At 36.1% G+C, this 26,351-nt stretch overlaps 4 protein-coding genes across 5 annotated transcripts; 2 read left to right on the top strand and 2 right to left on the bottom strand.

Moving 5' to 3' along the window:
- Nucleotides 1–1,329: 1,329 nt before the first annotated feature.
- LOC149737632 (sodium- and chloride-dependent GABA transporter 3-like) lies at nucleotides 1,330–12,517 on the top strand. 2 transcript variants are annotated; one of them, XM_089873850.1, is made up of 13 exons: nucleotides 1,330–1,560; nucleotides 4,359–4,535; nucleotides 5,143–5,274; nucleotides 5,452–5,701; nucleotides 5,957–6,089; nucleotides 6,472–6,606; nucleotides 7,401–7,504; nucleotides 7,928–8,021; nucleotides 8,285–8,428; nucleotides 8,721–8,858; nucleotides 9,043–9,258; nucleotides 9,963–10,130; nucleotides 11,203–12,517. In XM_089873850.1, exons 2-13 carry the CDS (start codon nucleotides 4,394–4,396, stop codon nucleotides 11,281–11,283), a joined length of 1,737 nt encoding a protein of 578 aa, XP_089729976.1. In that variant the 5' UTR covers nucleotides 1,330–1,560; nucleotides 4,359–4,393; the 3' UTR covers nucleotides 11,284–12,517. The 2 variants fall into 2 exon arrangements, with proteins under 2 accessions (XP_089729976.1, XP_089729978.1); XM_089873852.1 differs by lacking the exon at nucleotides 1,330–1,560 and adding an exon at nucleotides 5,036–5,089 and having other exon boundaries at nucleotides 4,397–4,535.
- A 611-nt stretch (nucleotides 12,518–13,128) lies between these two features.
- On the top strand, nucleotides 13,129–15,581 carry LOC149737631 (uncharacterized). Its single transcript, XM_089873674.1, has 6 exons — nucleotides 13,129–13,541; nucleotides 13,682–13,809; nucleotides 14,065–14,174; nucleotides 14,689–14,841; nucleotides 15,112–15,256; nucleotides 15,441–15,581. The coding sequence occupies exons 1-6, from the start codon at nucleotides 13,489–13,491 to the stop codon at nucleotides 15,533–15,535; spliced, it is 684 nt and encodes a 227-aa protein (XP_089729800.1). The 5' UTR covers nucleotides 13,129–13,488; the 3' UTR covers nucleotides 15,536–15,581.
- A 41-nt stretch (nucleotides 15,582–15,622) lies between these two features.
- Nucleotides 15,623–17,182, bottom strand: LOC149737630 (protein arginine N-methyltransferase 5-like). The gene has a single exon (XM_089873859.1). It carries the CDS (start codon nucleotides 17,097–17,099, stop codon nucleotides 15,924–15,926), a length of 1,176 nt encoding a protein of 391 aa, XP_089729985.1. The 5' UTR covers nucleotides 17,100–17,182; the 3' UTR covers nucleotides 15,623–15,923.
- Nucleotides 17,183–20,743: 3,561 nt separating this feature from the next.
- Nucleotides 20,744–26,218, bottom strand: LOC149737629 (uncharacterized). The gene has a single exon (XM_089873817.1). It carries the CDS (start codon nucleotides 24,657–24,659, stop codon nucleotides 21,138–21,140), a length of 3,522 nt encoding a protein of 1,173 aa, XP_089729943.1. The 5' UTR covers nucleotides 24,660–26,218; the 3' UTR covers nucleotides 20,744–21,137.
- Between the last annotated feature and the right edge of the window lie 133 nt (nucleotides 26,219–26,351).

The raw sequence follows: 26,351 nt of genomic DNA, 5'->3' as shown, positions 1-26,351 counted from the left end.
CATAACTAGCCAAACAGTTTTGACTTTTAACATTAACACGGCCAATTAACAGTCGTTATTATATGACCTAGTATCAAGGAATTTTCTATACAGAATAGGTTGGGGTAAGATGGCCTATTTTTTTTTTTTTATTCTTTTATCGTTCTATTTAGTGGTAAACAATAAACGAAATCCAACCTAAAACTCAAAATAGTGCCGTAACTTGTTAAAAACATGATTAGGAAATATGAGATATAGCAGTGTGGGGAGGATGGGACACCTTTAGCACATAATATCCGAATGTCCCGACCGTGTTTTAAACAAGCAACACCAGTCTATAGGAACTGTAAGGATAAAGTTGTATAATCCTTTGAATTTTTTTGTTTACTACTAAATGGGACGGGAAAATAGAATGAAAAGGAGTCCTATCTTCCCCCACCCTACTATATGTTCTGCTATCGGTATCTTGCCCGAGAAGCACAGTACTATATTTAACTATTACCGCTGTTAACATTTTCATTGTAAGAAATATATATTATATATCTTTCTTTTATAAATTGTATGGCGAATAACAATTTCCAATACAACCCAATACACGACTGTCAACTAAATCAGGAATTTTCACACGAGAATTTAACTACCAGAAAGACACAACGTTTCAGTATCGAGTGTTCGCTTGTTGAAAACAAACATTCTGACAGGTGGCCTGTACAAAATCATGTATTAACCACATTTATGGGCCTGCACAAAATCATCTAGTGGCGACATCTGTAATGCACTGCGAATTATCAGCACCCAGTCTCAGCGAAATCCATGGGCTGTCTTTGTTGTTGCTCAAGTTTTACAAAACGGACACTTATGTATTATTATTATTCATATCCGTGCATTGAAATTTATGTAGCAAACCACCCTTTGTCCCAGATCACATTAGGAAGTCATATTATTGATTAGATTGTCGAATCATTTCACACATATGCGGTTAGTCGGTTAAGCTGGAATAAAGAAGCAACACATTTAAGCGAAATGTGTTTGACACTAAGACAGACTAAAATGTGCGACCAGCTAAAAACTAGGGAACATGTGCTGCGATGTTTATAGACTGTGGGGAAATGTGGGATGCCGTTAGCACCTAAACCCCATACTTCCTGATCGTGTTTTTTTACAAGTATAACAACGCTTTTTTTGAGTCGCGGGGCTACGGTTAGATGCAATTCTGTAAATAGTCTTGGTTTACTAAAATTTAAAACAAGAGGTGAAATATATCCCATCTTACCCCACCCTATAGGTTAAAATCTTGTTAATAACATAATCTGAGACCATTTAACCGGTGCAACTGAAACTAATCCATATAATCCGGTCAGTGGAAAATGTTCGGGTTTCGTAAATCTTTAATGAAGTACTTGCTGAAAGATGAGTAAAAGTATATTATGCGATTATGCGAGGACGACAATACGGGTCAAGTAAGGATGGAGGTTAAGTAATAAATAAAACCATTGTTTAATTTAAGAGGATATTCTGTCCCTGCAGTCACGGTAACGAAGATTAGAAAAGTTTACGAAATCGAAAATACGGGAAGTACAGGTAAAAACGACAGTTGCTTTAACAAGCTTCTATGGTGAAAAGTACCAAACTTATTCGATAAAATACGTGACCGTTACATTAGGACAGCTCCGCAAAGTCACAGCTTGGTTTAAAGTCTGGAAATCTTTCAAAACAGAAGGCATGAAAATTTTCGTTATTGGCAAGTGTGCGTGAATTTTCGTGTTTTATAATAACTGTAGAGTAGCAGATACTCATAAAACCCGACCGGTGGGTTAAAATTACTCGGTAATAAGTCAATCGTTAACACGTGTATATAGCCCGCGCCCATTTATAAGCTGACTTGCAAGTGGTGGAACGAAAGGGTCCAACAAGGAATGTACAAAGCTTATCTTCGTTATCAACAGGAATTAACGGCCCGTTGCATGTGGATTGCAATGTATATACATAAGTATTGAATAAATAAGGCGGTTAATGGTTCAGAAAGGGAGTACAACACCATGGAAAATCACTGGTATTATTTCAATTCGTATAAGGGATATATTGTACACAACAAAACAATTTTTAACATAGGCGTCAAACGCGTTCACACAGTCGAGATTGAATGGAATTTTCCAACAACTGGCCCTAATTTCCTGCATTATTGATGTGGTTATTGGCTTTCAATATACGCAGAGTCGGTTTGTTATGTTTTACATTTATAGAGCACACAACTGATATACATACATTAACCTTACGGCTGATATACCTGCAGTTAGACATATACGCCATTAGCGGTATAAATGATATAACTTATTCAGCACTCTCGTTTCTGACACAGATTTTTCCGTACACTCCTGCCTAAAACATATCATAAGGTGAGAGAAGATAGGGCACATTTTTCTTTATATTTTCTCGTCCCGTTTAGTATAATATAAACGAGAAACATTAAAAAAATTATAAAGCCGTATCCTCATGACTATCAAAGACCGCTATTAATGAGTTAAAAGACGGTCGGGTTATTTGGATATTAGGTGCTAAAGGTGTCCCATCTTCCCCACCATACTTTATGTAATTTTGTAGGTCACTTGAAGTTAAGCCGCACTAAAACCGTTTTACCACGGCGCCTACCGTACATTATAAAGCCTCTAACATTTCTTTTTTATTTAACAGTGAAAATGTACACCAGAATATAATCAGCTATTACAAAATCTTTTTTTTTTTTTTTATTAAATAAAAAAAAATAGTTTTTTTCAAACTTATTTACTCTAATTCAAGTATTTGCATAAACATGCCGACAAAACGACATGTTATTTACGTTTCAATGGTTTCACAAGTGCGTGCTGCAGCCATTTCTGAACATGATCGAAAATCAATATTATTAAAACAAAACGCTTCAAAAACAAAACCATATGTGCGGACAAAACCATATGTGCGGTGCGTCATACATGTATTTGTTTCAAACTCGATTCCGGAATCGGACGCCGGTCGCGCATTGACGATAAAAATGGCTGGGAGGGCTTGTTGCAGCATCAACCTGCGACCGGCTCTGTGGTGAATGGAAAAATACTGGTACACTATTCAGTAAAAATCATAGGCCTGTTCAACTTATATAAGAGCCCGCAAATTATAGGCCTGTTCATTGCTGTTTCGGTATACGAGGGATCAAACTAGGCTGCTGGATGACTTTTGATACACGTTCGAAGCTACCTCGCGTACGCCTTATTAAAAGTTAAGTTAATGTATAATCTTCTTTAGGTAGTACAAGGCTTCTTGCGCTCTATACTTAGGTTTGATTTAATAATTTATTTAAGAAATAGAAGCGTTGTATAGTTACTTTACTTGTGGTCGCTGTGATTATTAGAATCGTATTATAATAGACAGGACGAAACTACATCATTAAGATTGAGTTTTTGCGTCACGAAATGTAGTTTGTCAATTGTATAGTAGGTCGGGGAAAGATGAGACTAACTTTTTATTCTATTTTTCGTTTTATTTGGTAGTAAACAAAAAACATTCAACGAATTTAAAACCGTATCCTTACGACTCCCATTGTCCGTTGTTATTTGTTTAAAACATGATCAGGATGTTGGGGTATTTTATGCTAAAGGTGTCCCGTCTTCCCTACTCTAATTTTATAATCATCCGTAGTACTACACATAATGTTTGGATAAAAATACGACTCGTATGTATATTTTAACAAAGGAACACGCTACAAATACTGCTGTACGCGGTGTTGTGGACACGCCTTCGGGCACATCCACGAGAGATTTTATTTTCCTGCCGGCGACGCTAAATAACTCTGTTGTGTTCTTGGGTTTGTATTGAAATAGCGAATGAAACGCTGGAATAGCGAATAAAAACTAAGGCGAGCACACAGGTATATATAGGGCACTTAGTTGCAACATAGCGGCACAAATTAACACATAGCTACACAATTAACAATGAATTACGCTGACTGCGACACATGGCGCAAGGCAAATCACGTGACTAAGGCATGCAAGTGCGAACCACGCTGATTGCGGTACACTGCGCAGATCACGTGGCTACGGCATGGAAGTGCGCCCTTGTCGGGAGCATGCCCGGAGGCGTGTCCACAACAGCATGTAAAATAATGTAAATTCCGCAAAGCTATATACCAATTATTTTCACGTGTTAATATATCGATTAGCTTTTCCCGATTCATTTTGATCTCGTTTATAATTCAAGAGATAAATCAAAATTTATATTAGTTATGTTCAAACGCACTATGCGATTATTTGTCACATTTAGATGCATCGTTTGAACGTAGCAAAGAGACTGGAAAGCGATATTTTAACACGCATGACACACCCTAACCTTGACAACTTTATAATATCCAGGTTTAGCGTTTGACCTCGCTTTTTAATTTACAACTATGACGTCATCAGGACCTCAAAAGCTTTCGTGGCGGCAGACTTGGGGAAAACCGTTTGATTTTCTGTTCGCGGCTGCGGGCTACTGTGTAGGACTGGGTAATGTTTGGAGGTTTCCTTATCTTTGCTTCGAAAACGGTGGAGGTCAGTATTAGACCATCTATGAATGAATGTAACTTGCGAAAATTACACAGCGGGTACTAGGGTTACATAAAAAACTTTTTAAGAAAAGTCTGGCGTTCGTGTTAAAAAAATTAAATATATACACTGTACTTCGCATTAGTTGCTTCCCATGATTTATCATCAAGAGCCTGAATTTAAAATTCTGTTTTTCCATTATCTTGTTATTATATAGGTATAATATATTTCATCTTTTTGTCATTGTTGTCGTTTTTTCTTATGGTAAAATGCGATGATTTTTTACTCTACCGGTCTGATTTCACAAGATGGTTTCGGAGGCTGTTTCATTTTATGTTACTTTGGTAGTATACCTTTAGATCACATTTAAGTGTCTTCATTCGTATATGAATTAGCACTGATATAACTTATAAAGTATAACTTACTACACAAAACTTTTAAAGTTACAAATTAACTGCCAGTATTTAACTGGTTTAAAATGAACGATAATAAAAACTTTTGTGCAGAGGGATAATTGAACACCTCGTACATTGTGCATGTTGTGCAACGAGGACTTCGTGGTATAACTTCTGGTAACTTTAAGTTACGGCAAATCTAATATAATCTAACTTAGGTGCCTTCGTATTTGCATACATCATGTGCACATTACTTCTCGGGATACCAATGATTATTCTAGAAACTTCATTTGGTCAATTCTTTAGATCGGGCATCATGAAAACGTGGAGTAAGGTACCGTTATTCAAAGGTGAGAAAATCGTTGTTTAAAATTAGAGCGTTATTTTGTACAAAATGGTTTATAGTAGGGTGGGGAAGATGGGAAACATTTTTATTTCCATTTTTTGTCCCAAGATTAATAGACGTTTAGGAAATTTTGTACAAGAATTCAACACGAATGATTCTTTTAACATTTCCTTTCTTTCAGGAATCGCAATTGCGTGTTTGGTTTGCATATTCCATACTAACACATACTACATCGTGGTATTGGCTTGGGTTACCAAGTACTTGGTGTCAAGTTTTTCTTATACTCTACCATGGTCAGTATGTGGTAACCCATGGAACTCGGAAAATTGTGTTCAGTTTTTGAGTAGAAACACGACCAATAATGCAACGATGCATGCAAACGCCACGAATGCGGGGATAAACACAATCTCTGCGGCAGAAGAGTTCTGGACGTACGTATTAACTATAAACATAGATGAGTCACCACATGTTTGACTGTACTGTAAAATACACTCGAATATAGCTCATGTTGCGAAAGCGTCGGTCCGTGAGGCTTCATCTTGGTATAGCGTGCGTTGCTTTTACAATAAATTATACATTCAAATATATTTATCTATATTTGTGTTGCAGTAGCGCGTTAAAAAGCTTATTTAGAAAATCGTATTTTTTGCACTACATTCACTTTTTCATACCTGACTATTCTACAGCAAAGAAGTCCTGGGTAAATCGTCCGGTATTGATGACGTCGGAAACTTGAAGCCTGACTTGGTGCTTTACCTTGCTATATTATGGATGATAACTTACTTCGCAACATTCAAAGGAATAAAATGGTCAAGCAAGGTATTTGTCTCACATTTTTTACCCTGGCTCCTAATATTCAAGAGATACCCCGAAAACAACCCTTTTTTATGCAACCTACTCCGAATCATTGAGAAAATCTGTAGGTATACTATATGGTAGAGTGGGGTAAGACAGGAAAAGAGTGGGATAAGACACTTTATAGAATAATAACCCGGGTCCTCGGGGTTTAGAACTTTGGTGCCAACTGTATTCAATCTTACCCTACAGTACTATACATACCACCATGTATAATTTAAACAATTTAAATTTCTCGTCTAGCCTGTACTTTGGTCACTACATAAATTATCACAAAAAATAGGGTTGTGTATATAACAATGAAGCGCAAACACTAAATCATAAACTTCCCACCTTATACATACAGGTTGTATACGTGACGGCCACCCTTCCGATAATACTTATCCTTATTGTGCTAATACGAGGTTGTCTGTTGGAAGGCGCTGGTGATGGACTTTACTTCTATTTGGTGCCGAAACTACATAAGCTGGGGGAACTCGAGGTATACTGTACATCATGACTATTTTATACATACATATCCTACTGTCTGATGTATACACAAGCTTAGACATATTTTATAAAACCTGTCAAGACACTTTTCGACGTTGTTTTTAAATAAGAATTCCACGGTTGACTAGTCTGCATTGTAAAACGGTTAGTCTGAATACTTGCTAGTTTACTACGTGCGGCGTTCTAAATCAGTGTCAAAACGAGGGTGTTTCACTTGCCCTGAGCGGCATGATGGTTTAATAATTTTTTCGACACCGACTCTTATAAATTACATGTGTTATATGTAACCTACTTGTGGACCGTGACCAAGTTGAGGATACTTCGGTGGATTTTGCATTGGTACATCATGCTTATACATAAATATATATTAATAGTTTACATGGCTAATCCATATTTAAAGAATACTTGCCATTTTATCGATTGTTGTTTTGTCGGTACAAAGTTATGGCGTCCCAAATATACGAGTCAAAATACGAACAGTAACTTTATGTACAATGCGTTTTGTACCGGTACAGCTCGTTTGCATTCGCCACGCTATTATTTGTGTACAAACCGTATACATTTTATGTAAAATTAGTACTTTGGGGTAAGATGGGTTTAACAAGTTTTTTTTTATAGTCGTGTGGTTGCGGTTATTTATTTTTGTAAATATTCTTTGTTTACCACCAAATGTGACGAATAAAACAAATAAAACCATGTCCCATCTTACCCCACCCTACCACATATAGAATTAAAAACTTTACAACAATTATGGCTCCACTATATAACCCCCTACCCTTTATACAGGTATGGGTTAGCGCGGCCACACAAGTCGCTTTCTCCACAGGAATCGGCGTAGGAACCCTCGTGTTACTTGGTAGCTTCAATAACTACAATCATAACTTCTTCAGGTAAGCAACATATTTATATATATATATATGTGTTGGTCTAGTTAGGTGTATGCTGTGCTATAAGTGTAAAAGGGATCTTACGGCGTTTAGTAATGCCAGGTGTATGCTGTGTTATAAGTGTGAAGGGGATCTTACGGCGTTTAATAATATTAAAGGGCGACACACGGTAAGATATTATCTGACACAGCACGGTAAGACACGGGTTAGCTGTTAAGTGTCTTGTCCAAAGACACCTACGTTCCCAATGATTATAGTCTAGCTTCGAACCCGTACTTCCTATAGGCTATACAGACAGGCTCGCTAATCATTGTATTACATCTTTACATGATTTTGTGGACAATTGTAGGCATACCGAATTTACTTTATGCCAACATATATTAACGACAATCAGGGTCTTGAAAAATGTGTTTAATTTTTAACTAGGGATTCAATTTTGATCGGCGTGGTGAACGGGTTTTCAAGCTTTCTTAGCGGATTTGCCGTTTTCTCGGCTCTTGGTTTTATGGCAAACAAATTGGTAAGAATACTAATACGTATTATTTTCATACGTGCATTGTATTCCAGGCGTATTGAATCCAAATGGCACATGAATGTAACTCGCTTTATCCTCGAGTAGCCGCAAAATAAAAGTCGATATGACACGGATGTTAGCTTACGAGTCTAAAAGAACTTTGTTAATTGTAAGAGACACAATCCGAAAATAAGGGTTTTAGGTGTAGCAATATCCCAACCTTCCCCACAATACTATAACCCACTTTTAGTAAAACAATCTTTCCACAGGACACAACGGTGGAAAATGTTGCAAAATCTGGACCCGGTTTGATCTTTATTGCTTATCCACAAAGTATCTCCCTTCTTCCTTTTCCCCAAATATGGAGCTGCATATTCTTTGTTACGTTGCTTTTCCTTGGATTTGACTCCCAGGTTTTTAGATGCGTGGTTAGGCTATGATTGATATTACACAGAGTGTTAACATTTAATACTATGTTTGGTGAATGTAATGGCCATTACTTGACGTAATAAGAGCTCCTAATTGGTTTAATTTTTCTTTAATGTGTTCTTTTCTTTTTTGAAACTTTGGTGGTGCCTTTAAGTTACATAATTTACTTAATCTGTCGTTTTCTAATATTTTAAAATTGCAAAACTTCCAGATCCGTTTTTGTCATTTTTTTAGTGAAGTGAATAATTAAGTAAACATGAATATTATTTTTTAAAGTTCGTAGTCGAAGAATGCTTCGTTAACTTCTTCATCGATTCTTCACCAAAAATTCGCTCGATTCGTTGGCACAGAGAGATCGTTACCGCCCTCATGTGTTTTATTAAATTCCTCATTGGTTTATCGATGTTGACTGAGGTAAATATAGCATCCGTGTTTTACCCTTTATGTTATACAAATACATATTTTGAATAAAATTTTGCATTTTAGTCCTTATAACACACGGGGTGTTCTGTTTCATATACCTTGTGCCAGCTTCTAGCAACTACCACGCATGTAACTTCTTGGGCACGATAAATAACATTTATGTTTTGTTATGCAGGGTGGAATTTACGTGTTCGAGATTTACAATCGATACGCCGCTGCTGGTTGGTGCGTATTCCTTATATGTTTATGTGAAGCAATCGCTATTGCTTGGGTGTATGGACTCGATATACACTTCGAAGCAATGAAAGATATGCTGGGAAAATTCTTTGGTTCTTGGGCGAGAACTTGGTTATTGATAAGTTGGAAAATCATCTCACCGGTTGTGTGCGCGGTTAGTAAAAAAATGCTGCGGCAATGTAGTATTACATTATCTATAGTAGAGTGGGGGAAGATGGGACACCATTTCATGCTATTTTTTTTCTTCGTTTCATTTGATAGTAAACAAAAAACATTCAAACAATTATCAAACCGTATCTTCACGACTTCCATATGGATCGTTGTTAATTGAAAAACACGATCAAGATATTTGGAAAATATGTGCTAAAGGTGTCCCATCTTTTCCCACCCTACTATATATAGCACTGTTGGGTAGGATAGGACACCTTTAGCACATAATATTTAAACATCCTTATCATTAAACAGTTTTAAACAATTAACATCGGTCTATGGCAGTCGCTAGGAAACAGTATTTAGTTCTTTGAATGTTCTTTGTTTACTACCAAATTGGACGAGAAAATATAATGAAAAGGTGTCCCATCTTACCCCACCCTACTATACCATTACATTATCTCCATATTTATTTTGTATAAATGAAAGTGACATATTTATATTCGCGGGGTAGGGCAACAGTCGTTATAACACGGATGTTACGTTTCATACACACCGTGCCCGCTTTTTCTTTTACGTAGTTAGTGATTTAGCCAATTAAGGATCGCTGGGTTGAAGCAACTGTTTTAACGAAGGCTATATGCACTACCGTTTTTGACCAAGTTATAAATTCAATTATTTTTAATTTTTACATCTTTTCCATTTCAGGGCATCGTCTTGTTTTATTTATTCGGAGTCAAATCTTTAAAAGTTGGAGATTATGTTTACCCACTGTGGGCACAATGTGTTGCACATATTATGAGCCTTAGCTCGGTTATATTCATTCCTGGTTATGCTGTTTACATCAAGTTTAAAAGTGGGAAGTCCTTCGCAGAGGTATGTAACTTATTTATCACGTGCGTGGCGGAGCAATAACAGTCGTTATAAAACGGGTGTTCTGTTTTACACACCTCATGCCCGCATACGAGTTACCACGTCTATGCAACTTTGTGGGTAGTTTTTTTTTTAATTTTGTTAATTTTTGTTTTTATGCATGGCTAATAATTTAGACAACCTGTTCGTGATCAATGGGTTGGGAGCGTTTTCTGCCCAATTCCGATACGTGATTATATTTAATACCAAGTACACACTGTTATGTTTAAGTTACCGTATATACGTCCAGAAATGTACCACTGATACACAACGTGCTGTATTCTGTATTTATACACATATCATGCTTTCTCCCAATCCCAGTATATTACAAAAAAATGGCTTAAAATATAAGAAAATTTGATCCCTTATCGAGAAAGTATCATTACGCCTTGTTGGTTAATATGCACAATGTTCACATACCATATAAAGTAGCGCAGGTGCAAAATAACTCTTAAAGACTCTAGCATTGTTCTGCTCCCTTTTAATCTGTCGTTTTCCCACGTAGTATTCGGATTAATTACACAAAACAAAAATGCGATAAAAAATTTCGTAGTATTCACAAACCGCAATTACTAATCTCGGTTAACGTTAATGCTGTATGAGCATTTTATGAAGTTTATCAGTGAGGTTTACCTTTTCGTTACGGTTGATCATTATTTTTGAGCCGCGGCGCAATATTTATAGTTGGGTGGGGGAAGATAGGACACCTTTTATTCTGATTTCTCGTCACATTTGGTAGCTTGTTAATTGTTTAAAACACAACCAGGGTCTTTGGATACTATGTGCTAAAGATGTCCCACATCCCCCACAGGTCTCTATTTGTAAATATTCTTTGTTTATTACCAAACTGGACGAGAAAATAAAACAAAAGCATGTTCTATCTTACTCCACACTACGATACGGTGTATATTGTACAGCATTTACTTCTAGTTGCTTACCATGGACAACCTAATAAGCTTGCGTCGGTACCATACGTTGCTATAGTTCGGCAACAGAAATAACTTATTTAGCTTTATAATCCAAAATTATGTTGCAGTTACGAAGGGTGGTGGAATTTAAAGATAAAAAGAAGAAAATTTTCGACGACGAAGCTTGTATTCCGTTAGAAATGTCTTAAAATGTTCATATAATATCACCATGTTCTTTATCTTCTATAGTTGATTAATAATAAGCCGGAATCATTTAAATTCAAAATAGAATTCTGTTATTTCACGTCGTCGTTTTGAAACAGTTTTTAGACATTTAAAAGACGTGGTTTTAAAGTCATAGGTTAGAGTATAAAATGGAGATGAGATTTTTAAAATAGTTTTATTTATCTAGAAAAGAGTAAGCCTAACTTACTCCACCCTACTATATCAATAGGCTACATCTACAAATCGTACATATTAGGCTACGTAGCTTTTGTTAACGAGCTAAATAATCGACTTTTGAGTTTAACACAAAACACACCGCTTTAACATTTTATCATTGCTTTGTAAAAGTTATGTTTTGATGGTGCGACCCGAAAAGGCTTATACAAGTGTACCTCGCTTTGGTTTCAATATGTACAAAGCTACATGATATTCCATGAAACTTGTGACTTGCACCCCGATGCAAGGTTAAAATTACTATAGGATGCTTGGTGTGTTTCGCTTTTTATTACTACCGTCGTGTTGCCCGACGTCGGTGTTGTCTGGTGTTTTTTCAAAATAAGTTAAATCATCACTGATTTAATATGGTGTGTAATGGAATAGGCTCGTTTTGACAATATATGGCCAACAAACATACCGCATTTGTTTAACTGTGTACTGATTTTTGTTTTACTATCATGCTTCAATCTTCTTTTTTTCTCGTCCTATTCGGTAGTAAACAAAAGAAAAATCAAATAATAATATAACCGAACCCTCGCGACTCCTACAGATCGTTGTTATTTGTTTAAAACACGATCATGACATTTGGATATTTATATGTATATACTGAAGCGGTCCCGTCTTCCTCTACCCTATATTAGTATATTGTATATATATAGTAGTAAGTTATATATATATATTATATATAAATAGTTTGTGACTAAGAATAGCTGATTTCAAAGGGTATCTCCAAGTGGTACATCTTTCAATTACTCATACAATATATTCGATAATTAAACAGTTTCGGGTTTTGTCTTGTGCCGGTGTCGCAAAAAAATCGTTCCCCGAAAAAATCGTTCTCATTTTACAAACTGCGCATGCGCATGAAGTGGTGGTCACGTGATTGCCATTTTTCACAACATCGATGAAATATTTATTCCGCTTGCAAGATACACTTCATTTCATATGTGCAAAATGTTGTCAGGAATACCTATATTTATGTTTTTTCGTTGTTAACGTATTGAGTGTCATGGTATTCTCGCACTGCGGTAGATGTGAGATTTAGTTGGAGGTATAGGCACAGATTTCAGATTTTACGAGTGGTCTTTCTCATATGTGGTATAAGTCAGTAAGCTTTTTATTAGACCAAAACACTTATATTCCACGCCCGAACCTTACAATTAAACCCAAAATCCAATCCAGGCACAACCAAACCAATAAACAAACAATAAATCAACTGTTAACAAATTGAAAAGAAAATTGATGATTAATTAACAGTATTTACAGTCATATAAATAAATGCTACCAAATTTTACTTTGGTAATATAAACGTCACAATAAGAATTCATACTTACGCAACAAAGGTTTTTATGTTGTCATCAACTTTATTAATATTAAGCACATTTTACATGTACAGTCAGTCCCGTAGTTTATACACAATATGTTTCATAAGAGATAAAAGTATAATAAAAATAAAGATATAAAAATTCCATATAGTTGTATATACAACGGCGTATTTAGTTGGAGTGGAACTGTTTTCACGAATGTCGTCATCGAGGGTCGAAGGTCAATGGGAACGATTTTTGCCGGGGAACGATTTTTTTCTGACACCTGCATGCATCATAGAGGACGCTAACAGTGTACTATGATTGCACAACTCACGTTTATTTCATCACAGAAACTCGTGTCTACCGAATATGACGTCACAAAGCGAAATTGCTATTGGAGAAACAATAAAAAACGAGGGTGCATGGCGTCAAACAAGCTCGTTTTTTTTTTAATTAACTTCACTAAAAAGGCGCAAGCGCTGAGTTTAAAAGGGGCTGATTTGGCCAGATTTAAACAATTTCAACAACGCTCTAAGGGAGGACATACGGCTGCGAACATGACACACATTATTGTGAGCACTTTATCCAAGTTTACGAAAAACTTTTACGAAAGAGATACCGACGATATCAACTACATCTCCTTGTTACGTCAAAATTCAGAAAAAAATGACTGTGATTGTCGACTCCAGAAACAGCAATTTTAGAGAGGGCGTAAAAAGGTCGGTTTAGAAAATAAAATTAGTGTGAAAAGTTTTTATGAATTGCGCAACAGAAAAGTTTAAAGAAATAGAAAATTAATGCAATGTTTAAGAAAGTTTTTTGAGTGTTTTAAGAAACTTATTTCATTTCATTGTTTCAGTCCTGTGGTGATACCAAACGATTTGGAATCTTTAAAAAATTGGAAACATAAAATTCCAAATCAACCAGTTCTGTTTCAATGCAACTTCATAAAACCAAACAAGAAACGTTCTTCGTGTTCTTGCAAAGGTATGTGGTGTCATGTTATGAATGTATCTCATTTATACCCTTGCGTGTCAGGGCAATTTTAGAATGTGTAACATGTGTGTCACTTTCAATACAGCTCTTAAAATTCATACTGGTCCAATCGCCATGTCTTGCTCAAACAACTGTTTTTTTTTTGTAAAAGTTAAATTGAAGAAATGTTTTTTCCAAAAACATGCAATTGGAAGCAGAATAACCAAGTAAAACAGATGATTTATAACTTCGGTTTGCTTCACGCAGATTACATCGCATATGTGCCATTTTCACAACTACCGGTGCGATCTCAAATACTAGCTGCATTCAACCGTTGTGAAGATGCAGTAAAAAGAAGAAAAACGTTTAAACTGGCGGTCAGTTTATTTTTAGTAGACCACGATTTTACCTATACTCTACACATATAGAATGTCCATACATTTTAAGCCCATGATGTGACACATCGTAGGACTTTACCCAGATAAAAAACATACACATTATAGGATATACGTTTTAATTCTTGTCTGTCAGTTAAATGTTCAACTTGGTTGTGATTATATAAACTTTACTGTTAAGTGTATCAAACAACCGATATATGGTAGTATGGGGCATGTTTTTATTTATTTTTTAGTAAACAAAGAAAATTAGATAATTATTTTACCGTATCGTCACAACCAGAGTCCGTATATACGGACTCTGGTCACAACTTAAAAGAGCACTGTTAATTGCTACAAATACGATTTAGGTCCTGAAAGTATCCCATCTTACCACACAATACCATGCTATAGGTTTTGCACATTCCAAAATATTTACTGTTTAAAAAATTAAAACCACGGTACGTGTACATCAAAAATGCAAAATGTAATCCCTAATCTAGCAACCGTTTAACAGATTACTGTTGTATGTGGCATCAACGAGTCGAACCACGAAAGCGAATCCCCAATTTTAAGCGAAAGGAAAAGGAAAATTCCCCGTAAATTAAAGATCGTAATAACATCAAAACCAACGTCATTACATCCGTTTCGATTATCAAAGTTTAAAGCAGTAAGTGTCAGATAAAAAACTTAGATATTACCAACTTATACCAGTGGCATGTTTTTAAGCGAAGAGACACTGTTGTTTTGTAAACGTATTTTAAAATTACCCTACTTGTCACAGCACAACACCAAAACACAATACGCAACGAACAGTTTACGTTTTTTTGGTTTAATTCATTTGAAATTGAAACGACGTCAGTATTTTAAATTTATCTACTGTGCATGCGGTTTTCGTATCGTAATATCTATCACCAAAAATCGTTTTATTTCACCACAGAATACGTCATCCTGTGACGTCACAGTGAACATATGTGACGACATAAGCGTCACAGACATCAGCGATATGGACGTCACTATAAACATGTTCTTTGCGACGAAAAATGCGTCGAATCAACGAAGAAACGCGCAAGATAACAATATCGGTAAAATATTATATAAATATACACACACGTCATTGAAAATACTCAAAAAATAGCTTGCTTATTGAATAAACTAGTACTCTTTTTAGACGCATTTTTTCGCGGTTACCCTGACGATAACGATAAAAAATTCCATAGAGTATATAGACTATACTGTGGAACTTAACTTTAACATCGTTGCCCACAGACATATCATTCTTAAGTATGATTGACAGACCGCCATCCTACGAGGACTGTACATTCGGTTTCGAAACCGAAACTACATTACACCGTCGCATTTGAACTGAAGAAATTTATACGTAAAAACTGTACCAATATAGTGCTTTCGTACCCGATAAAAATTGCATGCAACAGTACAAACGCAAAATGTCTAAAAAAAAACGTTTTGTATTGAAGAAAAAAGATAAAACAACAGTCACTTTACAACAATTGCATAACTAATGTAAAAAATAAAATAAAAACAAACAGTAAATGTATAGTAGGATGGAGGAAGATGGGACACCTTTTCATTCTATTTTCTCGTACATTCTGGTAGCAAACAAAAAACATTCAAGGAATTATAAAACCTTGTCCTCGCGACTTTCATAGACCATTGTAATTGTTTAAAATACGATCAGAATATTTATATATTTCGTGCTAAAGGTGTCCCATCTTCCCCCACCCCAATATATCACAAGTGCAATTTGTGTTTGGAACCTTTTTCGTTAAAAACTTTGGTCACAGAATCATTTTTATCGTTGTATATTAACAACCATTCATACCACATTTCATACACTGGATTTCTTATTTTTATTAAATCATGATTCGCCTTTCTTGTACATTTTCTTGAAATTTTAACTGATTCGATTGGTTCCTTAATTTCTGATGAGTTACCCAAAGGGAAAAATGCAGCCTCCCAAAAATATGTGTTCTGAGACGAACCGTGCCGTGTATCAATGTAAATGTCCCTGTATAACTTGGCACGAAAATATCCAGCAAACCCGGTAACTTTAGCAACTGTACAGTCGGTTTTTGCTGTCGGTAGCTTAAAACTAGATGAGAGAATCCGTGACGGACAAGTACATTCGCAAGTGTACAATGTAATTAGGTCAGATAAGAATACTGTATCCGTTGGTAAGCCAAGCACACTTAAGTGTACAGGCTTACTTTTAAAATATTCCTCCAAACTTGGTGAATAAACAGCACAGGCGTAAGTTGTATATGAAGCAGGGATACTGATACAGCTAATTACGTTATTTTGGTCACGATATCCGAAAAGGCCAGTTGCTGCTAAAAGAATTTCAGATACGAATTCGTTGTCGCCGAAAGAACCAAATAGTTCAGATACAATGAGGCGGACAGGTTTCAAAACAGTCAATTCAGTTAAATCTGGCTCCAACCGTTTTTTAGCAGCAGCGCGCAAAATCTCATCTTCGTCGCGGATAACAACGGGTCGATAAACTTTTACCGCGGGGTTTCCAGCATATTTTTCCCGCAGTAACTTGTTCGCGGTGTTGTTAACTTCAATGACGTGTACCAAACCTTTCACATTGTTCTCACGAATCGCATCTAGGCAATAATCAACCAGCCTTCCCCGTCCAGCACCTAGGACCATTACATGCAGCTTGTCTTCAGAAAAACCGCCAAATTGCTGCTTAAAATCTTTCACGGCCGTCAACACGGCGTAAAAATAGAGAAAATATTTCGCCTTGTCTCTCTCCATTGCTTCGTATTCGATCACTGACCACGGCGGGAACAGTGGGTGCTGGTTTCGCGTCGGGGGAAGTACCCCGCGATCTTTGAGTTCGGTCTCATAATCTTCAATAAATATTTTTCTTGCTGCTTGCATGACGTCATCATCATCCATATTTTTTACACTTATCAAGCTTAAAAAGCTATTTCAGTTCTTAACCTACATTATAACAAATCTGTCGGAGAAAAATAGTTATTTTGTTATATATAGCTTGATGTAGTTACGTATATAATGAAAACAGATAACAGGTCACCGCTGTCTAAAAATTAAGCTTAAAAATTCTCTGCCTTGCCTCACTACTATAGTTTTTAACATCTTATCTACAGTATTTTATTGAATGAAGAATTGGTATTAATTTAAAAACAATAGGTATTATTGCAATATCAATCAATAAATATTACATATAACAACTGCAATTTACCTATAATAAAAAATGTATTATACCAAAGTGGGGCGAAATGGGACACAATATTAAAAGGTTTTTTTTATTAATAGCATTCTGCAACTTGTAGTGAACCTACCTAAATTACCGGGCTGTGCTGGTTTCTTGGCCAAGTCAACTTTAGAATTACAAATTAAAAATGGTATTCATTGAAAATAAATACCAGTTCGAAAATTAACCACTTTACTAAACAGTATAGTAGAGAAGATGGGACAGCTTTAACACATAATATCCAAATAGCCTGATCGTGTTTTAAACAATTAACAACGGTCTGTGGAAGTCGTGAAGATACGGTTTTATAATTCATTGTATGTTCTTTGTTTACTACCAAATGAAAAGGGAAAACTAAACGAAAAGGTGTCCCATCTTCCCCCACCCAACTGTATCAATTATTAAATGAATCCAACAGACATTAAAAAAATCATAATCACTGCAGTGTTTTAACCACAGAGCATAGACGAAAGGGCCTCAGGCTACGAAGTCAATACAAAGAAATTCGCCAAAATTCTAACTTGTTTACTGGGGCGACATTAACTTACCTTACCTGATAATAGTGCAAGCACGAATTTGAGACACATCGCTTGTCAATTAAATAAATATTTAAAGCATAAAATACGCATGCCATAGAAAAAGTAAACGTATTAATACATATTAATATTTGTTACGCGCTTAGACCTTATTCTAACTACAGTTAAATGTTTACTGTTGTAATAGTACTGTGGGGTAAGATGGGACGTCTTTAGCACGCAATATTCAAATATCCTGATCATGTTTCAAACAACTAACAACGGTATGTGGGAATCGTAAGAATAAGTTTTATAATTCTTTATACTACCAAATGTGACGAGAAGGCAGAATAAAAATGTGTCCTATCTCCCCCCCCCCCCCAGTACTATTTGATTTTAATTACCGACAGTGTAAGTGCTGTTCAAGGGGCTGCTCGATATTTAAACTGGATCTCTCATGGACAAGACGATCAATGTCTGGACTTTTTCGTTTACTGAACGACGTGAGAATGTCGACAAATAAAGAAACAAAAAACTAAGTAGGTATTCCTTTAGCATTTGCTTTAAAATGAACTTTAGGTCTTACTGATATCACTGTACAATCTCTGGCGTTCGTGCCGAAATTTTAACCTAAAATTGCGCGAAGAAAGGCTTGCGGCATCGACTTTTTCCATGCGATCAGTAATCAATTATACAAAGGTAAGAAAGTACATCACACGCATTCACTTTGTCTATTACTACACTCAATTTATAACAAAAAACGAGCGTTGCGTCATGATAATATGATAGATGTTCGCTAATGCATGGCGTAACATACAGTATTGTGACTACATAAAAACTAGTAAGGTAACGTAAACCTGGTGGATTCCAACGTCGGTGGATTCCGCTGGCAAAACAAGTGAGCGTGCATTTTAAAAACTTTTATGTTAAATAAAAAATATGGTGCATGCCGAGGGAATACCAACTTTTTGTCGTGGTACTTTTCCCTCGTAATTAAAAACTACATCGTCCGCAACCAAAACTAAATGTAAATATCTTCTACTTAATACGATATCCGTACTATTTCCTGTCTACTTTAAAACGCATTTTAAAAACCAATATATTGTATTTCCTGACACGTCACCCACAAGTTAAAGACGTTTGCGCTGCAGGAACACATAACATTTTATTTATATCTTGGAATACGGTACAATGCACCTTTTTGATAGCAAGGCATAATGGATAAGCCACCTGTTTCCGTTTCTAAACTGCCAACACCACAACCATGTCAACGTATGCATTAAACTTCAGATAGGCGTCAATTAAAAGGTGCAAATAAAGCATCTGAGCCATACATTGTACTATATAGTTTCTGTTACAATCATACCAATTTGAATTTCGTCCTGTTTGAGCCTAAATGGTCACAACTCGCAACATTCCTAAAAACTAATGATAAACAATCAAAAACATTCAAGTATTATAATAAATAAAAACATTCAACCACGTTTTAAAAATGTAAATATATATATTTTCCTTTACTCCTTAAAAACATTGCAACAATAAAATAAAGCAGTCTACTTGTAATTTAATTTACCCAGTGAGCACAACCAGCTTAAATTAGTTGTTCTATTTAACCCAGACAATATGGTGTGTTATGCAGCCATGATATTGCAAATACTTAACATTAAAATGTAAAAGTTAGTGCAAATTTTTGGCCCAAATATGGTAGCTGTACCTGTTTGCTAAAATCAGCTTTTTATTTACGCTTACTGATAACAATGGTAATTTCAGTCATGTTAGCGAAACAGTATTTAACAAAATGTTGTCTTTTTACTCTAAAAATATTAAGTTATGTTACAACATATAATAACAGCCTTGTATAACAACACACACCAATATTGTTTAACACTCAGATAATACACACTAAGTTATGTAACATGTTGTATTTCATTTATTATCCTCTCTAAAGCATAACTTCCTAATAGGTAGTTCCTATGAAACACAAAATTGCTAAATAAACTAAAACAGATCTTTAAATTGCTCTTGGTCCAATGACTATTAAGCTGAAAAGTTGTGTACCACCTATTTATCTATGAGCGGAAAGTTTTTAAAATTTTTGGTCAAATCTGGGATGACACGACTTCGTTAAAATACTGTAACACTCCCTGTCGTTAAATACAGAAACCTCATTCATTATTGTGGAAAATGTAATATATTAAAGCTCTGCTTAAACATCTGACAAAATGGAAAAAGCTAGTTTTAAGCCTACAACAGCGATCCTAAAACATATGTCACCAGTCTTTTAAAAGTTATGGGTGGACATCTCAAGCACCTAAAACATTACGCCTATGCCCTAAACATTATTTACATAAACGTAGAAAATTCCATTCTTTAAACGCCAAAAAACTAAAAACACAACACATAACCCTGGAGATGTTTGAGTTTAAAATAAACATGTTTAGTATGCAATGCTACCCTGATGCAAAAAAATAATACAAAAACATTATTTAAAATGCCCACAGTTTTGGCAATTCTAAGCAAACATGTTTAAATAGTTAAAACATTAGCACATTAAGCATAATACAGTTGCCTAAAAATTAAACAGAGTATAATATACATTTTTTAACACACCTAAAACCTTTATCTGAGCTTCTTTATATCTTAGGGAGCCAAAATCAAATTATTGGCAGATTTAACATCTAAGTTTGATTTTAGAAACATATCTAACAAATATCATGATTTTAGACAAAACACATAGCTGCTACTGTTATTCTAAACATAAGAAGCTCTGCTGACTAGTCTTTATACATTGCTTAGAAACCAAACAAACATAGGTTATCATTATTTGTGATTAACATTTTATCATAATACACAAAATTTACATTGAAAACAAATTTAGTTTATGTACATTTAACTTGATTTGCATCTAGACAAAATTGAAGCAAACATTAGATAATTACATAATTTCAAATGTGATGGAATTAACATACACAGACCATCTTGCATACTTGCTTTGTCTTCATAGTTTGCAGACATTGCTGTAATAACGATATTTACACAGATAGATTTAGATATTATTAATTTATAAGACTAACAGTTAAAAGTAAAACACTGTTGCCTTAACATTTGGCAGTGGGAAAAAATCTTGACACGGCAGAGAAATTAGCACAAAAAACAATTTAAAAAAATCCAAATGCTAAACCATGGCACTAGCTATATTGAAGTTTATTGTAGCTTCAGTTTTACATTACGATGAAGCAAAAATTTATTATGTCTTTGAGCAATAGCAGCTCGAGCAGGCTCAATATGTGGAAACGATATCACTCCATCGCCTGTGGGTTTGCCCCCTTGACTGTACATTAACTGTACAGAGTCTGGCAGGGGATCAAATCCCGAGAAAAATTCAAGCAAATCCTCTCTTGTGATATCATATGAAAGGTTACTCATTTTTACAGTTACTATTTGATTTGGGTTAACAGGAATACCCCTACCAGGGAGTGGAGGGCCGTTGTGGTGAGGGGGAAACATAAAGGGTTCGGGGACAGGGTGGGGTGGCAAGTCCCTTCGTAATAACTCTGGGAGGAATAACCTATCGTTGGGTGGGTAGTGTGGTCGGCGATCCAAAGGTGACAAAGGTGGTAGGGGCAACCCAGGTCCAAATTGCCTGTGTCTATCAAACAAATCTGGAGGGGGGCGGTCAAAATGGGGTAAACCTAGTGGGGGTCTATCATAAGGGTGTCTGTCGAATGGGGGTAAGCCACCAGGGGGTCTGTGGGGATCAATAGGGGGCGGTTGTTGGGGACCATGGGGAGGGTGTAATGGGTAATCTGTTACTTTGTTTATTTCTCGTTGTATATCCATTGGCATTGGGGCATTCATTTTCTTTGAAGTATCTGCACGACCCGCACCATTTAAATGGTTACCAGATATTGTGTCTTTTACTTTCTGATTGTGATTTTTTATTTTATCTAACATTTCCTGTTTTGACAAAGGCCAAACTTGAATAGAGTTGTTTAGAATTTTAACATTCGAGTCGAGATCTGTAGCTCTTATACAGTCTTCAGTGGACCTTAACTCAACACAGGCCTCGCCAATACAAAGTCCTGACTTATCCATTAAAACTGTCACTCCATCCTCAGAAAGTTCATGGTTCAACAAACAGTTCTTCACATCAGATGTAATGGTTCGTGAATGCAGGTTGCCAATACAGACACAAGTGAGATTGTTTTCTTTAATCTTTTTAGATAGAAGACCTTGTTCTTTTATGTTTGGAGTTACAGAAAACTGAGGAAACCAATGCTCTCCAGATATTCTATGATGAATTTCTTTCATTTGAGCAACACTACTCTGCCCAACTAATACATTACGACCCATCAGCCGCTGGTTATCCCTTAAAGCAGCTTTCACTGCATCGTCTGCATTAGAAAACTTTACAAAGATGTGACCAGAGCGCCTGCCACCTTTGTACACAAACTGTATACCATCATGTGAAATGAAAAAGTCAGAAAAGAATTTCCTGACAGCTTCTTCTGTACAGTTAAATGGAGAGTTGGCAATTCTTACCAAACAGGATTGTTTTATATCGGAAACTGATTTTTGTGGTTCATAAGATTGTTTTTTAACAGGTGAAAGTTTGGCAGACATTGGACTTTCATTCTGCTGTATTACATTTTCTGGGGATTGGCTGGGTGGAGCAGAAAGAGGTGTGGTAGATGAAGCTGGAGGTGGCGGGAGGCTGGGGGGTGGGGCATTGGTTTTTATATTGGCAGGAATCATTTCAACGGTTTGGTTGGGTTTTGTGATAGAAACAGGGATAACTGGTAAACCTGCTGGGAATGGGGGAGGAAAGCCAGCAGCTTGGAGGGTGTGGTTGGGTGGCATAAGAGGAGGTAACAATGGGTGGACTGGAACTTTATTGCTGGCAATTGGTGGCTGGGCGGATATTGGTTGGAAAGATGATGGTATCTGAGAAGGAAAAGGTAATGGAGGTGGTGGTACTGCTGGATCAAATTTAACTGGACCTAAAGCTGGAGATTCTATCACGCTACCAGAACCACCAAACCTGGTTGGTGTTGGTGTTGGTATTGAAGGTGGTACCGAAGATATAGAGGACTGTGATGTGGAAACATTGGCAGGAGGAGAATTATCTTCTTCAATATCCATCTCACCAACCCCTGCGGCATTCTCCTCTGGAGCATATTCAAGTTTCTCATCTTTTCCCACAGGAGGATAAACATAATCCTTGGTTGAGGATGGTTGTGGAACATACTCTTCAGGAATATATTCTTCAGGCACATATTCTTCAGGATTGTATTCTTCTGGAACATAATCTTCTTTAGCTTTGTGTTCTTCAGTATAAGAAGCAGGAGATGGAGACGAATGTTCTACTTTTGGAGGAAACTCTGTGTTTGCAAATTGGAACATCTTTTTCTCAAGATCTCGACGCTTCCGTTGTTCTTCCTCTTTCTGATGTTGACGTCTCAACCACTCATCCATCTCCTTTTGCTTCCGAGCATGCCGCTCCATCTTTTTCTTCCTATCCTCCTCTTCTTTAACGCGTTTCTGCTCCAGCTTTTTCTCCCGTTCCCGTTCTCTTTTATATTCCTCCTCACGTTTTGCGCTCATGTACTTTTTAAACTTGCGAATCTGATCGATCATGTTTTGTCTGCTGAGCCCGATCACACGAACCTGCTTTCCATCGATCATATCCCCATCTCTTACCAATGCATTCTTATAGTCAGCATATGCAGCAAACTCCACAAATGCTCGGCCTTTGCAAATCTTTCCATCATTCTCAATAAATAGCCCGCCATCCACGATATTTAACCCTGAGAAAAACCCCGACATGATATGATAATCAGCATTCTGTGGCAAGCCACGCACTTCAACACAGTTTTCATTTTTAAGCGGAGACAAAGCTCTTGAACGCTTGGGTGTGTTTTCACTGGAAGTTATGGTTTTGCTTCTTTTACGACTTTCACCAGGGCGAATCGTTTCACATGATTGTGTGCTAACCAATAACCATTGTCGCTCAGAAGAGGTTGTAATTCTTATAAATCTTCCACCAAGATATTTCCTGTCTTTCTGTAAGGCATCTTCTTTGTCAACAACTGTTTTGAACTTAATAAGACAAGTTCCGTTATTTCTTCCTTTCTCATCCAACATAAACCTGATTGCAGCTATGTGGGACGGAGCGAAAAAAATAACCAAATCATTATCATCAAGGTTATAAGGTATACCCTTCATTTCAATGAACACATCATTGCCCCCTAAACTTTCTGGGACCACTTGGGGGCTTGGCTGTTTGTTGTGTTGCTGATGTTGCCTGTGATTGTTTGCATTTGGAAAACCAGCAGCTGTGGACCGATGAGATAAATTAGTGATTGGAGGTTCAGGAGGTCGAAGCCCTCGTAATTCCTCACATATTCTCTGGCTGTGTTCGATCACTGTTTTCATCTCAGTGTGGCTGCTAAGCATTAATTTAATAGCTGTTGCTCTGACGTGTTGTCCGTCCCTCATCATTGCTTGTCTTGCATCCTCGTCAGTTGAGAAAAGGATAAAAGCTGTTCCATCAGTTCCTCCAATAATGTGGACTCCGCCATCCGGGATTCGAAGTCCGGAGAAAAACTGACGAATATCAAATGTACCAGCAGCCAGTGGTAAGTGTTTTAATCTTATTACAACACCAGTTGCCATTATTAGTTTGCTCTGCGTAAAAACATTAATTGGGACTTGAGCGGAAAACATAAGTCTATTAAAACAAGGCTAAAATAATAGGTTAAACAAAGGTCTATTACAAAAAGGCTAAAATAATAGCACGTATAACAAACAAAAATTACCCATAATTAAGGAATAACATTTTATTCGATTAAACAAGAATCATTCTGTTTCTAACTTAAGTAAACATAAAGCTATGTCATTTTAAGAAAACAGTGCACATGTAATCATTGTGATGCTAACAATGCTGTTTCATGTTATCAATGCTATGGGATAAAACAAAGCTACTTCTTCAGTTGTCAAACATTCAACAGTCTACATATGAAAATCAACAAAATTTAATAAAATAAATCACACACCACAAATAATTTGTTTTATCCCTTACTGGTACTCAGGGTTTGATTTTACTTGGAATCTAACATAAGCGCAATTAGGCTGTTTAGTGTTTACACATTAAAGTGGACTAGTGGTTACGTTTACATGAGTTACTGGAATAGGAATTAGAAACTGATACAAACTAAATTAACTATACCGGAACAGACATGATTGGGTTTTTTATTTCATACAAACATTTTTAGAAAACTACGTTTTATGTAGTTGTTGTGGACTTTATTTATTGTGCAACCTACTGTTTTGTGTTTTTAAAAGAACTGTTTTTGTCGTAAGCACGGCTAGAATAGCATAAAAATAGAAAAAACAAATAACATACGTGAAAGAACCACAACAAACACTGGTACGTCATATAACGTAAGTAATTATTATGTATAATACTATTTCATTTGTATAACATCACCATCAGTTACAGGTCCGGACAACAGCATGTGCAAGACAGTTATTTTGTGCTTTTAATAACAACTGGTCAGCAAAGTACATACATTTCCAGGCCGAATTAGAAATACCCTTTTTTGTGTACGCAATTAGTACATTGTTTAAATAAATGAGCTGCGTCTGACAAATTATGGCATGCATGACCAAAAGTTTGTAAACAAAATCATGAGCGCACCTGGCATATTAACCTTTTTCACTAAACTGGTTCAATTACTTCTAACTTTGTAATACATGCAAATCTAACTTTAAATAATTTGTTTTACTGAAATACTATTCCTATAGCGTCAAAGTTGGGGGATAGATTTAGTAGTCATGTGTACAAACTTTACACCAAATACTGATAACTTAAACAATATACTATACACACTACACACCTTGAAAATTTACAATCTACAACTTCTGGACTTCAAATGTACATTATTTTACAAATTACAGTACTGGGAATTCTAAATTGAAAACCTTTTTATAAACGTGTTTTTATATACAAGTTTAAGACAATGGCAATCCAAAGACCTGTTTTTAGTAAATTTGGAAACACAACACAGCAACAGCGTTTCCGGGGCAAAAAATATATCCGAAAGAATCTGAAATGAGTAGATCGTTGCTGGTCATTAAACTTTGAATATAAGTGAATATGGCTATGGTCTATATCGCTGACAGTATAAAACTATCAATAAGTAATGTAAATAATAAAAGAAATACACTAAAGTTGTTACACAAACAAAATCAGATTCTGAAAATGTAGAAAATGAAGGGCGGTGACCAGGTCGAATAGAAATAACATGTCAATTTTTGACAGATAGTAGACATAGGTACAGCATAAACCAAAGAGATTTTAATCAACCAAAGAGAGGCATAAACCAAAGCCATAGAACCATTGGGCAAAGAATGCGG

The sequence above is a fragment of the Ciona robusta genome, chromosome 3 (assembly GCF_009617815.1).
Source record: "Ciona robusta chromosome 3, ASM961781v2".
NCBI lineage: Eukaryota > Metazoa > Chordata > Ascidiacea > Phlebobranchia > Cionidae > Ciona > Ciona robusta.
Note: the sequence above shows the minus strand (reverse complement) of the source record. Positions and strands in the feature narration are given on the sequence as shown.

Excerpts from the sequence above, each read along its gene's own strand:
- LOC149737632 (XM_089873850.1), top strand. The coding sequence starts at position 4,394 with ATGACGTCATCAGGACCTCAAAAGCTTTCGTGGCGGCAGACTTGGGGA. Across the intron at positions 8,022-8,284 it reads GTTTTATGGCAAACAAATTG|GACACAACGGTGGAAAATGT; the intron begins GTAAGAATACTA and ends ATCTTTCCACAG. Across the intron at positions 9,259-9,962 it reads TCTCACCGGTTGTGTGCGCG|GGCATCGTCTTGTTTTATTT; the intron begins GTTAGTAAAAAA and ends TTTCCATTTCAG.
- LOC149737631 (XM_089873674.1), top strand. The coding sequence starts at position 13,489 with ATGACTGTGATTGTCGACTCCAGAAACAGCAATTTTAGAGAGGGCGTA. Across the intron at positions 13,810-14,064 it reads TTCTTCGTGTTCTTGCAAAG|ATTACATCGCATATGTGCCA; the intron begins GTATGTGGTGTC and ends TGCTTCACGCAG. Across the intron at positions 14,842-15,111 it reads GATTATCAAAGTTTAAAGCA|AATACGTCATCCTGTGACGT; the intron begins GTAAGTGTCAGA and ends ATTTCACCACAG.
- LOC149737630 (XM_089873859.1), bottom strand. The coding sequence starts at position 17,099 with ATGGATGATGATGACGTCATGCAAGCAGCAAGAAAAATATTTATTGAA.
- LOC149737629 (XM_089873817.1), bottom strand. The coding sequence starts at position 24,659 with ATGTTTTCCGCTCAAGTCCCAATTAATGTTTTTACGCAGAGCAAACTA.